The 15,387-nt window shown below is 39.8% G+C and overlaps 1 protein-coding gene across 6 annotated transcripts in view; it reads left to right on the top strand.

Moving 5' to 3' along the window:
- The window catches only part of ZNF143 (zinc finger protein 143), a 37,168-nt gene extending 25,238 nt beyond the window's left edge, over nt 1–11,930 (top strand). For 5 of the 6 annotated variants that reach the window (XM_066320764.1, XM_066320759.1, XM_066320760.1 and 2 more), the window contains exons 10-16: nt 886–1,011; nt 3,930–4,109; nt 5,164–5,391; nt 6,644–6,792; nt 8,070–8,231; nt 8,988–9,134; nt 11,116–11,930. In XM_066320764.1, the coding sequence (XP_066176861.1) occupies nt 886–1,011; nt 3,930–4,109; nt 5,164–5,391; nt 6,644–6,792; nt 8,070–8,231; nt 8,988–9,134; nt 11,116–11,199 (1,076 nt within the window). In that variant the 3' untranslated portion in view covers nt 11,200–11,930. The remainder of the gene's footprint in view (nt 1–885; nt 1,012–3,929; nt 4,110–5,163; nt 5,392–6,643; nt 6,793–8,069; nt 8,232–8,987; nt 9,135–11,115) is intronic. The other variant, XM_066320765.1, reaches the window with a different exon arrangement.
- The last annotated feature ends 3,457 nt before the right edge of the window (nt 11,931–15,387 follow it).

Genomic DNA, 15,387 nt, shown 5'->3' with positions numbered 1-15,387 from the left:
GGTTTAAATGCTAAGAACTCTCCTGGTGTGGGTCATGAAACTGAGTTTATTTTAGATATAAAAGTGAATTAATGTTCAGCTTGGTTCACATGCCTCATGCTTTTAAAAAATCAAGAATAGGAATTTCAGCTGTTTTGAGGAGAACCCTCTGAAATCAAAGCAGATACCATTTTCTTACAGACTTTATTTCGTAGAAATATAAACATCACTTGTGGGTACAAGTAAAATTCAGGTTCATTTTCGAAAAGGGCTGTTTCAGGCTACTTTAGTCATTATCTTTCCAGGGAAGTGCTGAAAAGAAAATCTTGGTTAAATGCTTGTTGCAAAATAACTTACACAGGGCCTGATCCAAGGTTCACTTCAGACTGGTAGAGTTTTTGGTGACAATGAGTTCTTAAAAGTAAACTTAAGATTACCTATACAGTACCTGTATAGGTGATTTTACAGTACCTGTATATGTGACTTTACTGCTGACTTCATTAGTGGTTATTTCTTTTCCCAGCAGCAAATAATTAAATGTCATTTTGATGACAGTAGTGGGAAGAAGTAAAAACTAGAGGGAATGCACAGCATATGGCTTCTTCAAAAGGCAGAATAAATACTTGCTCTCATTATAGAAATTGCAGTTTATCCTGCTGAAGGGAAAGGGAAGCATTATGGAAATGTATTTTCTTCCAAAATAAAGAATCAAAGAATTTCTAAACTGTTATGCAGAGTTTTGCTGCTCTGTAGGGTAGAATGAAGAAGAGCTGGTGAAGAATGAAAGAGTCCATTTTACTCATGAACATTCCTGACTGGAATGGCAAGCACAGCTCGTGCAGATGATGATTTAGGAGCATCCTAATGTTGTGCTGCTGCCGTGCTAACACCCTCTGTGACCCCCAGGGTACGGGTTGAAGAGCCACGTGCGGACACACACTGGGGAGAAGCCTTACCGCTGCACAGAGGAGAACTGCACCAAATCCTTCAAGACTTCTGGAGACCTGCAGAAGCACATTCGGACCCACACAGGTACTCACCGTCAGCACACGTGCCTTCTGTGTTCATGCACCAAGGTGGATTTCTAGTTTTTTCTCTTGCCTCATTCTGTGACTATACTGACAAAATCAGTCTGTGTATATTCTCTCTCTGAAGCCCAGGGAGCTCAGCAGCATTTTAGCATGGTAAGCATGCACTGCAAATCCAGCATGCTTTTCTTGGAAAAAGTGCTAAAGCATTCACACTGCTATTGCAAACGCACTAACTTTTAGCAGTGCCTCATCTACATTATCACTGAGTCACTTGTTGCCCTTACAGTTTCATCTGGAGCTGTAACAGAACAAGGAACTTTTCCTCAGTAATCTGTCTTGCCTTTTAGAAATGGCTTCAGCGTTCCTCAGTTTCGGTGCTTTAATTTAACTCGTGTGCCAGCTCCATGAGGGTTGATATTCTGAGCTTGTTATCCTCATTTCCCGTCTCTTCATCATCCAGCAGAAAAAAATATTATAGAAAACCAACTGTTACTAAAACTTGCAAAGCCAAAAAATAAAATCTTACATTTTCTCTAAAAACATTAAATTGAAAGCCAAACCACAAATTCTAGACAGCACACACTACACTCTGCAGAACTCTCTGGGTGCACACATATGTAAACAAGTTTGCACAAGGTCATCTTTGTGCTCTGATCGTCCAAAAGAAAAGGGAAAAAAGAGAAGAAAAACAGTCCTTAAATATAGGAAGAACAATCTGTCTCTCACTTGCTAACCTATGCCATTAAATGTATTTATGTCTCTGATAGAGCACTGACAAGTTTTTCCACTGAACTGTCTGAATCTTAGTGAGTCAACAAGAGAAAACAAAAGAAATAGGGGTTTGGATTTTTTTCAAATTAAAAATAACAATATGGGGAGCTGGGATGTAAATACAGGCAATAAAAACTGTAAAAACTCAGGATTACATTACATTCCGCCTTTTTATTTACTTCTGTACACAAAGAATGCGTTGGGATTAGTGCTGTCTTGATTTTTAAACATCAGGATGAACACGGATCATCTCAGCTCTAGAATAGGACTGTTGCTGTGCACTGCATCAAGTACAGACTATGAACTGAAATATTTCTGTAGTGTAGGACAGTTTCATTAGCTGTGGGCTGTTTTCCTTACTACTTTACAGCCACAGAAGGTGTGTGGTAATTTAATCTCTGTCTAGCAGTTGAGACAAAACACTGGAGCCAGCCCTATGTAACCTACCCACCTGCACAATATTAGTAACAGAATCATAATCTCCCAGGGGCCAGAGGTGTCTTGAGATTTGAGATTTGTGGGTGTTTTCAGGAAGCTAGAGAATGAGAAGAAGTTGCAGCAACTGCTTTGTGCAGGTGGACGGAGCCTTGTGCAAGCTGCAGCAGGGCACCCGGGGCAGGCAGGTCTGGGCTCTCCCACTCACTGCCATGGCTCAGAAACCTTTCCCTTCCTTTAGCAGGTACATCAGGGTCAGTGCTTTCTTCATTTTCTGCCTGTTTTAACCAGAAGTGACATTTCCTCTCTTTGAGTAGAGTCAAGTCTCGCTTCCAGTGCCTTCAAATGCTTACCTCCTTCAGCTTTCTCCACGACTTCCCCAGACACAACTCTGGGATCAGAAAAGCTGCTGTGGATGGTACCGCGTGCTGCAGTGGGGTAGAGCTTCAAGACTTTGCATTTCTAGAGTTGGAATTCTCTGTCACCTGGAAACAGGTCGCTTTGCTAGGAAGCGCATTAGAATTTGAAAAGGCCCCTTCAGGGACCGGTCTGGTGACATTCCTGCGGGCATTGTTTAAGAGCGATGTGTTGTGGTTTCTGGTGCAGGGTCTGTTGCTGGGTGGGGTTGGCTCTGCAGCCCTGCTGCTTTCAGACGTGTTTGGGGTCCTGGCTGACGCGAGGATTAGGGCAGCCATGGTAACACAACACTGAGTCGTGTACGCGGAATACACACTGCCTTGGCAAGAAGCTGGAAAACCTTCCCGAAACAGCTGCCCGAAGGAGTGAATAGTAGTTTCCTCTGCCAAGGAGCCAACTGCTTTGGAGTTTCGTGGTATTACTGTCTACCAGGACTTGTTCTTTTGTTTTAAGTACCTTTTGTTGTATCTGCAGTGGTGGTCTGCTCTCTCTTGCTCTCAGATTCTGCTCTTTGGTAAGCAGCACAGTGCCTAGAACGTACTTGGCTCTGGAAGTGGGAAATTACACCAGAACAGCGTATCAGTGGCTCCAGCGTCTCCAGATTTAACCCCCTTTACTCTCCTTTTCCGTGTGCTTTGATAGATCTAAAAGGTCAGGGTTATTAGAGCGTTATTGGTTGGCCTTGTCTGCTAGTCACAGTGAAATGCTTTGGTGCAGTGATGTAAGTTATTGTGCTTAAACCTCTGTTACACAAAGAGATTTACTCTAAAAGAAGCTGTGTTTGTGATTTGCTTTGGTCTGGGGGTTTGAAACTTGAGTTTCATGGCTGCTTCTCCTTAAAAAGTTTGTTCTTTTTTAAGGTTAAGTGCTCTCTGTAACAAGTTTTACTAATCCATGTTTATCCTGGTTATACGTTAAATCATGAAGGTGTTCTCTTCATTTGAAGAAGTAACAATTGTCAAACATCAGTGGTATGATACAGTTGGTTTGGATAATATATGTATGAACTGGGGAGGTTGTTAAATAATTGTTAGATTATGGGCAGTGTGGAGGCTAATCCAAGCAGCTGAGTCTGTTCTATACATGTTAATGTATTAATCTAAATGCTTCATAATTTAATTTACAGACTGTGTGATTTTCATGAGTTTTATTAGTTTGGGCTACACTAGAACACTCCTTAGTGACATGTTCATGATATTTCTGACTGAGAATCCCAAAGATAAAATTCTACATTCAAGTCTAAGTGTAACTTAGGATTTTCATTCTTTGTATGCCTTTTCTTGTCTTCTTTTTCAGGTGAAAGGCCTTTTAAGTGTCCCTTTGAAGGATGTGGCAGATCATTCACAACATCTAATATTCGAAAGGTTCATATCAGGACACACACAGGCGAAAGGCCTTATTACTGTACAGAGCCAGGATGTGGGAGAGCTTTTGCCAGTGCAACTAATTATAAGAATCATGTGAGAATACACACAGGTATATGAGTGATTTATTGTATTCTGAAGTGGGATCTGCTTGGCAGAGGCTGTGTCATTCTCCTTGTGAACAATGTTTTGGTGTGTTGTAATTGGGTATAGTCATGTTTATATGACTTGGCTTGGCAATTCTGGTTGCGCCTCCTCTCCTCTCAGCTGAAGATATTTAAGCAGTTAGATTTCCCACCTTGCTGTCAAGGCAGAATAATTTTGGTTTGGATACAGGGTTTTTTAATCTGGACATTGGGCTGAATCCTCAATATGATTCTGTGGCTTGCCTCCCTTGTTTCTTAATTAAATAGCAGTAAAGGACAAGGCTGAGCTTAACTTTGGCTCACTGTTATGAGTCACCCTTTCATGCCAGCTGCATTGTCCTTGCTGCTGGAACTGTGCTCAAAACTTCCTTTTTTATAGACTGAATGTGAAAATACTTATGTAACTTAATTTTCAGTGTTAGTGAACAGAAATAATGAGCACAAATTTGTAGATTCTAAAATGTAAAAGTCAGCGATAGCCATATCAGCTTGGTAACATTAAATGTTTTATAGAAACACAGGCAAGCTTCACAGAGGCATATTTTGTTTATGTTTTAAGTTTATAATGAAATTTGGACACTTGTTTCATTGATTTTTAAATGGAAGGTGTTTCTATATGAAACCATAATTGTTTATACACATGCTTCCTATGGATTTCCTCAGAGCTTTCAATACTCAAAAGTGATACTAGTCAATCAATATATCTGGTCATCGAGGAAAGCTATGAGGCTTCCAGCAATAAAAGAACAAAATACTCAGTACAATGACAAGCTGAAATTGCAGCTTTCAGCCTGTATCATTCTACCTTATCAAAAGGATGGTTTAGATGGAATGATAGGGAGAAAAATGGGCCGAACTTGTACTGGCAGTAATTCTTAAAAAGAGGGTTGAGCCTCTCTGTTGTCTTTGAAATTAAAGTATGGTTGGTAATGAGGGTTTTTCCCTAAATATCATTTGCTGGCAATTTTTCCTGTGCATCCTGAATAAAGTTCTCATTACACCTTTTGTTTTCCCATGCAGGGGAGAAGCCCTATGTCTGTACAGTTCCTGGCTGTGACAAACGTTTCACAGAGTATTCCAGTTTATACAAACATCATGTTGTACATACTCATTCCAAACCATACAACTGCAATCACTGCGGGAAGACCTACAAGCAGATCTCTACCCTTGCTATGCACAAAAGGACAGCACACAACGACACAGAGCCCATTGAGGAAGAACAAGAGGCTTTCTTTGAGCCTCCTCCAGGTTAGAATTGCAGCCTATGAACCTCTAGTTGTAAAAAAAAAAAAAAAAAAAAAAAAAAAAAAAAGAAGGGCTGGATGGTATTTTGATAGCCAAGGAAATTCAAACATAGATAAAAAGTTCAAGTACTTAATAAAGATAGCAAAGATAGCTTAATTTCTCTGTAAGACTTTTAGCGTGGTAAACAAAAATTGCATGTTAATTGGCCAGATAATAAAGTCATTTGTAGCAGTCACAGGGTTAAGAGAGAAATTTGAGTTGCAGTCTCAGCAAACCTGCTGAAAACATGAATGTAGGGAACGGACCAGAGAGACTCCAGGCTGATTACAAGTTACTGGACTTCTGCGAGGGATTTTTCAAAGATAAATATATATATAACACCATGCCTGGTGACAGTCTTCTGTGTGGGAGTAAAGGCTCTGCCTTGAGAAAAAAAAATCTGTTTTTGCTGCACAGTGATATGGGCTGGCTTTGCTGTGGTTTAGAGCAGTTTCTGTAAACTGTCCTAGAGGCAGAGATGAAAAGGAGCTGCTGTGCCGCAGTACCCCTCAGAGGTACATGTTCATGGTATCATGAGTATTGAATCCTGTGTCTATAAAGGAGCAGACTGAAGGAAATACTGTGATAGGACAAACACCACTTGTCAAACTGGAATTTTTAGATGTGCTTGAAGATTGGAAGTATCCGCACAAACTGTTTTGGTTAGAAAAGCTGTTTTGCTGTGTTTGTGGGAAACTGCACTGAATGCCTCAAGCAGACTTGCTATAGCTTAATTCCTTCTTTTAAAGGAATGATAACATTCATTTGCTGAGGTTAAACATTTATCAAGATAATGAACTTACTTAAATCTTCACACAAAGGCATCACTATGTTCTTCTGTATGTTTGTTAATTAATAACTTTTAAAAAAATCCCGTTCTGTTTGCATGGAGTCCCTTGCATGGCGAGATGAACGTTTAATGAATAAATTAGAAATGCTTATCACATTTAATATTTGCTTACAAACTAAATGTATATGTAGTATTTATGTGTCTTTAAACTCATGCTAGAAGATTATATCCTGTGTTCCCAAAATAAGACTTTCTGACTTGCTTCTGGTATTTTTCTTTGTTTTGCTCACCTTTCCACTAAATTTTTCTGTTGGTGGGTTCAAAACCTTCAGACAAGACTGGGACTTAATCCTGGTCCCAGGATTTGCTTTCTAGGGAGCATTTAGAGTATGTAAAGTATCCTCTTGCCTTCTTTGTATCCAATAGGTCAAGGTGAAGATGTGCTCAAAGGCTCACAGATCACCTACGTGACAGGTGTAGAGGGAGAAGATGTCATTTCTGCACAGGTTGCTACAGTTACTCAGTCGGGATTAGGCCAACAAGTAGCACTAATATCCCAGGATGGAACCCAACATGTAAGTAACTGCAGCGTGCAAGTGCTGACAAAACCGTGCTGAGAGTTGAAGCACAGGTTCGTAGCTTCTTCATGGGCTCTCTGAAGTCACAGAGGATTCTTGATTAGTGTTTGTGGGTTTCTTAAGGAAAGAAGCTGCTTTGAAGCTGTGTCAGGCTATGTTTAGGGTTGTGCCTCCTATGGAATACCTAAGTGAATATTAGGGGATTGGTCTCTCCTTGTTATCTTTGTCACTCTGAAAAGAGCCGCTTTAACAACTGGTATATATACAGCCTGTTTCTGAGACTTCTCACAATTCCCAGATTATGCTGTTACTATCCCATGGGCATCTTCACTGTCTTGTCTGCACACACTTTGGGGGGTTGAGGAGTGGGAAGTCTTTTCAGTCCAGGTGCTTCCTTTACAAGCAGTTTGGTTGGTAGTGTCCAGTTTCTAACATAAACTAAAGGATAAGGAATCCTTTGATACTGTTTTCCACTTGAACATTCCTATGGCTGTCTTTTTTTAAATGTTTTCCTTGGATATGTATTTTTATGGATTTCATAAGAAATTTCTTTGGAAGGGGATTTCAGCACAACTCTCTTGATTCACTGTGGCAGTAAATCGAAGGCTTTTGGGAAAAAGTTTCTGTATCAGCTGGCAGGCAGCTGAAATACCAGTAACATATGAAAGATATATTCTGAATTCAGACTGAAATAAAATATCCAAGGGGCCTGTTATATTGGCAGCTCTGTATGCTGCAGCAATACTAAGTAACTGGCATTTTTACCCTCTAAAATGAAGGCCTGCAGAAGTCTTGACATAGAATTCTTACATTTAAATTATCTTTCAGCTTGACTTCAGTTCTGGGATTTATTACCTTGTAAATCAGACATCAGATTATATATCTCATGCCCTAATGCATTTATACTGGAGACATCAGTAATTTATATCATTAATATGTTACGGATTGTTTATTTGTGGTTCAAATTCTAAGCCCTCGTAGGCCTCTTTATTTCCATCAAGATTAAAGTATGTCAGGTGGTGCAACCTGGAATCCCACTGACCTCTGTGTAAGACACACGCATAGATAATCTGTTGTGCTGTTATTTGGGATACAGTCTGATTAACATGGAGTTGTAGGCTCTGGGATTAAGTACGCAGCCTCTTTCTGCTGCTGAGAGCCATATTGTTCTCTGTAAACAGGTAAGTGTATCTGAAAGGTCACGAACTGTTAGACGGCAGGCGGTGGGGCAGAGGGGATGAGGGCTGTGGCTCAGGAGCTGCTGTGTGTTGCAGGTGAACATCTCGCAGGCTGACATGCAGGCCATCGGCAACACCATCACCATGGTGACACAGGACGGCACCACCATCACCGTCCCTGCCCACGACGCCGTCATCTCCTCCGCGGGGACGCACTCGGTGGCCATGGTCACTGCAGAGGGCACCGAGGGCCAGCAGGTGAGACACTGCCCTGCACACCTGGGCCACGGCCCTTTAGGGGCTGCCATCAAACGGGCCCCGAGCCAGCACACTTCTGTCACTGGCGCAGGGTTATCTCAGCACCTGGCCTACACATTGCCCTCGTGAGGGCCTGAGGTGTTCCACTCTAGTGCTGTACATCAGCACATGCTGGAATGTTTTAAAAACAAGTGGGCACCAAGAAAGAAATCTGAGGTACCAGTCCAATGATTCATGTAGGTGTCTGTAAAATAAGGCCTTGAAATGCCAAGCATTTTCCCCAAAGTCACACAGTAAATGAGTGGCAGAACTAAGAATGGAATCCAATATGAACTGTAATTTATTTGGCAGATGGGAAACATTTGTGTGAATATATATCTGTGGGTTGGTTTTTAATGTACAGATAAAACAGCTAACTTTTTAGTACAAATGTGATGTTATCTTTAAGTAAAAATGCAGTCTACTGTTCTAAAATTGCGCCACAAGAAAATGAAGATAGTTATTAATCTCTGTATAGATAGTCACAGTCTGTAGGTGCATTTATTGAATCGCTGCAGTCCTGAGGATATTTATATTTTAAGAGTGCATAGATAATTTGGAGAACACAATTGTTTTATTGTGAAAAACTTTTCTTTTTCACAATACAATTATGCTTCTGAGGGATGCCAGCTTTGACTGTAACTGTATGGCAGTGGTGGTTCCTGAGGAGCAGGAACAGACCTGCCAGGCAGGTGATTCTGTCCCTTTGTCCTGAAGGTTGCAATTGTGGCCCAAGACTTAGCAGCGTTCCACAGTGCCTCCTCAGAAATGGGACACCAGCAGCACGGACACCATCTAGTGACCACAGAAACCAGACCTGTTACATTGTTGGCGACATCCAATGGGACACAAATTGCAGTACAGGTAAGATGGGGATATAAATGGGGTTTTGGACTGTTTCTTATTTGTAGAGCTAGAGGCTGCCTAGTAAGGTAAAAAAATTATTTGAATAAGTTTGGTTTCCCTGAAAAAAGTATAGTCCACAACCATATGATCTCATATTTAAAATAATATATAGGGTTAGGAAGAGGAATAAACAGCATCTGATTTTCTGAATCTACTTGTAGAACTCTGAAAAAAGGGGAAGGCTGGGGGAGGGCCAAACTTCAAGTCAACTGAGTTGTTCATGGACTCACAGGTTTTCAGTGAAAAAGTGCTATTGTTCATCCTTCAGCTTTACCCACAGGGTTGACTCATATGAAGCCAAATTCTTGAGGATAAATTGCAATGAACTTGTAAAATTAGCAAATTTGTTATTTGTACCTTGAAATGCTAATAGCAAAATAGTGCAAACAGCTGTATAGAAAGAGTAATAATCAGAAATTTCTGGAAATAGTGACCTTCTGTTATGTGCCAAACCAGCACAGTACAAGCAGTCTCTTTAAATAGTTCCTCACATTGTTCAAACACTGTCAGGAAAAGGTAATTTCTAGGTATGAAAGAGCTCTTTAGAGCTCAGATTGAAAGGAATAGTATTCATATCCTCAAGCAGAAATGAGAGATTGTTATTTTACCCTTTGTTAAATGGAAAGTAGCAAAGATGCTGTTGAAAGCTGAGAAGCTCTGAATTCTGAACTCCTCTCTTTTGAGCTAAGTTGGCATTAATCAAAACTGCCTGTAAGGGAAACCATGTCAGAAGGCAATTGTTTGCATGAGAGCAAGAAAAAAGTAACTTGCACCCTCAACAGTGGTCCTTTGAATGAAAGGAAAACACTCTGCACTCTCTGCACAAGCCCCTCTTCTGTTACCAGCAAATGAGCATTAACTTAAGTCTCTTTACATTAAGTAAACTAAAAATACACAAACATAAGAGAAAGAACTCAAAATACTATTCATTGTTCCTGAGAGTTTGATTGGCTTTTTTTCTTTTGTACTTTGATACTAATTAATTAATCCATTTAGTTTGTAAGTACTGGTAAAGCCATTAGCCTGACAGTCCTATTGAAGTCCTAATGAGGTGAAGACAGAGGTCTTGGTTTGGGTGGATCCAGAATGATATACAGTGACTGTAAAAATAAAAAGTGATACTTATAATTGTCCCATTAGGACAAACTATTTGGTTTTACCTTTCACACTCTCATATGTGTTTCTCCTGGGCCAGTATGTAATGGCCAGCTTTACCTTTTTTGTGAGGTTGAGGTTATGTTCAGTGTTATATATATTATAACATATATATATATATATATATGTATATGTTATAATGAACATATTATAAAAATCTATGGATTCCTTCCCAGAATTGTGTCAAGTTGTCTTTATTCAGAGTTGGTTATCTTGTTTCTGGTAGTACCAGATAATTTCCTTTCTAAACTAACTGTAGAATCAGTGTCATCACAACAGCTTTTTAATGCAGTTGGGATTCTGCAATAAATGACGACTTTTTCTATAAATTAATGTCATGTGGTGTTCCAGAGAGCTGACTTTCAGTTAGAGAGTTAAGAAAAATGAAGATGTTTGTTTGCTTTACCAGTGATGAAATGTAATGCAACAACCACTGTGACTTCTGCAAGGCTTGTCTGAGCTTTGCAATATCTGCCAAGTAAAACATCACCCACTTTGTGGGTCATGAAGTGTGTTTATCATGCAGCAGTTCTTTGAAGTACGTGTAAATGGTAGTTACATAGAAACTCAGTGTAATCTCTCATCAGCAGCTATCTTAATTGTCATGCTGATTAGATAGCTGTTGGTATATATTACCCAGGAGAGGTGTGACAATACTGATCACACTTATTTGGGCTGAAGTATTGTTTGGTATCTAGATCTTTGCTTTCAGATCTTTTTTGATGCATTTGTTATCGAAGTGTAACATTTTGGATTTCTTTCTGTTTAAATGCGTTTGTTTCAGCTCGGAGAACAACAGTCTCTGGAAGAAGCCATTAGAATAGCCTCCAGAATACAGCAGGGGGAAACACCAGGGATTGATGATTAACTTCCAAAACTGCTACCAGAACAATAGAGGGAAAGGTATTTTTTTTTCAGCCAACAAAGGTCCATGCCAGCAACAGCCCATAAAAACTTTGAAGTCCCCCACTCACTGATACTGTGTACACATTTTATGCAAGAGTGAAGAACATTTTCTAAGTTTTGTGTACATAACCCTTGGAATGGACTGACATCATCTACTTCCAACCGTTGCATTCAGGAATATGAAATTAGGATTATATAGTAAACTTCCTTGTTATCTTTTCATCAGATTTCAGACTGGTCTACAAGCAAGTAAAAAATAGAAGTATTGGAATTAATTTTTAATGTCATGTGCAAATAATGAAGGCATTACTGAAGATTTCAGCTGTTTAAATAACCATTTCAGGAACCCTTACAAGTAATAAAGGCAAGAAAGCCTTTTTAAATTGCATTCCATTAATGGAAGAGTCTTGGATTTTGAGCCTACTACTGTAAATCTTCGTATTTTGATTTGTTTCATACAGATTTGAATACTCTTTAGATGATCTACCCCATCTCATTCATTGTAAATACAGACTGTTAATGCTGGAAGTGCTAATTATATTATCTTTAAATTGGATTATGTACAAAGAACTGGTTGTTCAATATTAAAGAAAGTAAATCTAATGGTTTTGTTTCTTTACATATTTTACTTAAGATGTTACTCTCAAATTATTATGCAATAAAATATAGCAAGATTGTATTGTTTAGATAGGATGATATTGTTGTGTGATGTATTGTTTTACTTCTTACTGAGACTGAAGTTCAAATTATTTATTTACGGCCTTGTATAAATTTTTCCAAAGTTTATTTATCATAAACTTAATTTTTTGACATTAATTTTGATCGTAATCCATTATAGTGTATTAAGCAAATACTGGTAGTAGTTATTTCAGACATTCTAAAACACTACAGGAATGATTTTTCACTAAAAGGTGAAATTATCCATTTTCCAGAGAACTATTTTCAGATGGTGCATTTGCAGCAAAAGTACAAGTACTAATAGTCTATTTTCAACAGTTCTGAGTGCCTGCTGCTACCATTCAGTACCTAGGATGTGCTGATAATCAGTGCTTTTGAAAATCAGGACACAAGTTACTAGAAAAAAGGGATTAATGTAAGTACAATGCTCCTCTCCAACTATCATTCTGTAAAGAAAAAAATCCATTGTAGATATGTCTAACAAATACAGCAAAATGTAACTTTCAATTTTTTTTATATGAAGAAGTTTTTACTCATATATTGTTAGCAAGCTGGTTAAGCAAGTTTAAAAAATTTTGGCTTCCTGTAAGATTCAGTGCTTATTTTAGGTTAGTGTCAAGTTAGCACTTCTGAAACTGAAGCCTCACCTTTTGCCTTCTCAATGGAAGGATTGAACATCCTCTGGACAAAACCTTTATTAAGGAATCCCAAGTGTTGTGAGGTGCACATCCTACATGAAAAAATAAAGTCCATACTAAGTACCTTGAGGTATTTGACCTCAGAAAGGCCAAGCTTGAATAGAATGGGCCGATTTATTGTGAACTACTGTATCAGTGTGGGTTGCAGCCTTTTCGTTTTCTCCACAGAAGCCAGCTGTAAAGTGCAGTGAGAGAATACAATACTGTAGGATAGATGGGGACAAAGCAAAGGCTATTCTCTGCATAAATTACAAAGAAAAACTTGGAAACATTTAGGTTGTCTGTAACTTTTGTATAGGATTGAGGCTGCTTGCTCACTTAGGTGCCAGTTTTCCTGAAATGTTGTAAATCTTGATATCCCATGGAGATAAATGTACTATGCAAGGAGGATTATTTGCCTGTCAACTAGATCAGTTTCTTAGTACTTATCACCTTTTAGAAATTAAAGTTGTATCATTTGATGTGAATGTTCAAGGTTTTTTTATTTTCCCCCTTAAATTTCATTGCTAGTAGTTTCTGGAAACGGTGGATGGAACAGTGGCTTTGACTTAGCAAAGAAATAACTGCAGTTCTTTCTTCTTCTCATTTCCCAGGACATTTCCTGACCACTGTACAAATGTGAGTATTCTTTCTCTTTCATACAAGTTGGTTTGCTGCAAGGTGTTCATTCACAACCCGCTCAGTCAGGAAAACTGTAGTATTTTAGAAATTATTTCTGTGACTGTTACCTTACCAGTTACTCTTGCAAAACTCCCAAGTCAAAGGTGGTGCTTCTGTGTTTTGCTAGCTACCTCTACTAAAGAAAACTTACTTAACAAATAAGGTAGAGTGACTTAGACTGCTTAGTGTTTAAAGAAAAGCTGAGGTGATTATTTGTGCCTTAGCTGCAAGGGCTGCCTTCATAACAGTCTCATCTTCTGCATGGAGAGACCTTGGTGAATTTTCCCTCCTGCTTCCATTCTGCCAGGAGCGGAAGGAGCTATTTTGGTTGCTGATGCTGCAGGTTGGCATTGGACGGTCCTGTAGTGCAGTTTAGACAAGAGAAGATCTGGTTAGATAGATAGGAAAATGGGCAAAAAGGATTTCAGGAGGAAGAAAAGACTATGACAGGACTGGTTGTTGGGCAGTAGAAACCTCCCTTTCACACATATTCTACCCCTCTTTTGAAAATTGTCTCAAAAGAAATGCTTTGGCACACTAGAAAGAAGTAACTTGTAAAAGATGAACCCTGTAAAGTAAATAAGCTCAGTACGTCACTGCCTTTTACAGACTGACCCCCGCATTTCCAGTCACGATTTTTCTCTTGTGTTTCAATTCCGGGCCTATACCAATTCTCCCCATAAAGGAATAAACAAAGTCTTTCCAGACCTCGCAGCTTTTCCCTTTTAAGTATTTCTCCAGCTTTTCCCTGTGGTGGGCTTTGCTTTACTGTAGTTTAGCGCCTCTTCTGATAGTAAAAGAGGTGATTATTTTCAGTGCTCCAGGCTGATGACCTATGGTGCCAGACACACTCTGCTAACAACAGGGCTTTTATCCTAAAGGGCTAATGTTTCTCATAGGGGTAAACCCCGCTGCAAACAGCGCTCATGCCCTGCTGTGCTGACCCGCGCGGGTGACCGATCCCGGCGCTGGCGGGTGTCAGACGGGCACATGGTGTCTGCCCGGGGCTCGGGGCGCTGGAAACAGCGGCTGGAAACAGCGCCCTTCCTCCTGACCCTGCTGCGGTCCCTGGCCCTCCTCACCCTGCAGGACTGCCGCCACGCGTCCGCCTGCTCTGCTTTCTGCCGGGCTTGTGCTGGAGCGGAGAACGCCCTCTGCATTGCTGTGCCCTTCCCAGTGCACCCAGGGAGCCTTCCCCAGGGACAGGAAGCCGTTTGATCGGGGTTTAGTCGAGGCAGGACGGTGTGGAGTAAGGATCTCATCGAAATTGTTTCTGAGTCGAGCAACTCCAGCTCTACACTGTTGAGATTTGTCAGACTATGCCTGAAGCTGACCAAGATGCAGAAGTGCCCCATAACAGACCCATTCTGCTCGCTCTGAGGTCGTCATTGAATGAAAACAAATTTTCTGTGTAATTTTCAAACTGCACAGGTGATAATTTCATTAATATTTGCATTGCATGATTTTCTTAAGCAGTAAGGTTTTGTGAGACTGGAAATGACAGGTAACTTGTGTCCTGTTCAGCTGTTAACAGTTGTTTCAAACTTTAAAAAATGTATTTATTCAGCATGCCTCATTTTGTCTTGAAAAAATGGGAATTGCCTTGTCTTTGCAGATGCATAAAATCAGACTCCAGCCCGTTGTGTATAATAAGGGTACTCCTACTTTTTTATTTGCAAACTATATATTTTAACACCATTTTCCCAAAGCATCCCGTGCTCTATGGATAAAAACCTTCTAAAGTATAGACACCTGTGACAACCAAACAAAAATTGAGAGCCATTTCCAGTTCTTTTGTTGGAGGTAGTAAACTGCACTCAAACTGAGGCAGAGAAGGAGCATTTTTCCTTGTTATGTGTATTGTAAAGTGTCCCATCAGTTTGGCATTCCTTTGATTCTATTTCTCATTCTGCTGAGAACAGAGAATGGCCAGAGGAAAATGTAACCATCTCATTAGGCCATCACCATTAGCACTAAGTGGTTGACACCTTACTCTATCAGGAACAGACTGATACCAGACTTTCTAACTGAGGCCTATATTCAAAGTAGACTTTAATTATCCCAATAAACATACAAGCTTGTATCAATTATCCTAATAAACACAGAAGCCTATA

The sequence above is a fragment of the Sylvia atricapilla genome, chromosome 6, assembly GCF_009819655.1.
Source record: "Sylvia atricapilla isolate bSylAtr1 chromosome 6, bSylAtr1.pri, whole genome shotgun sequence".
Lineage (NCBI taxonomy): Eukaryota > Metazoa > Chordata > Aves > Passeriformes > Sylviidae > Sylvia > Sylvia atricapilla.
The sequence above is the reverse complement of the archived record's forward strand: the minus strand, read 5'-3'. Positions and strand labels throughout refer to the sequence as shown.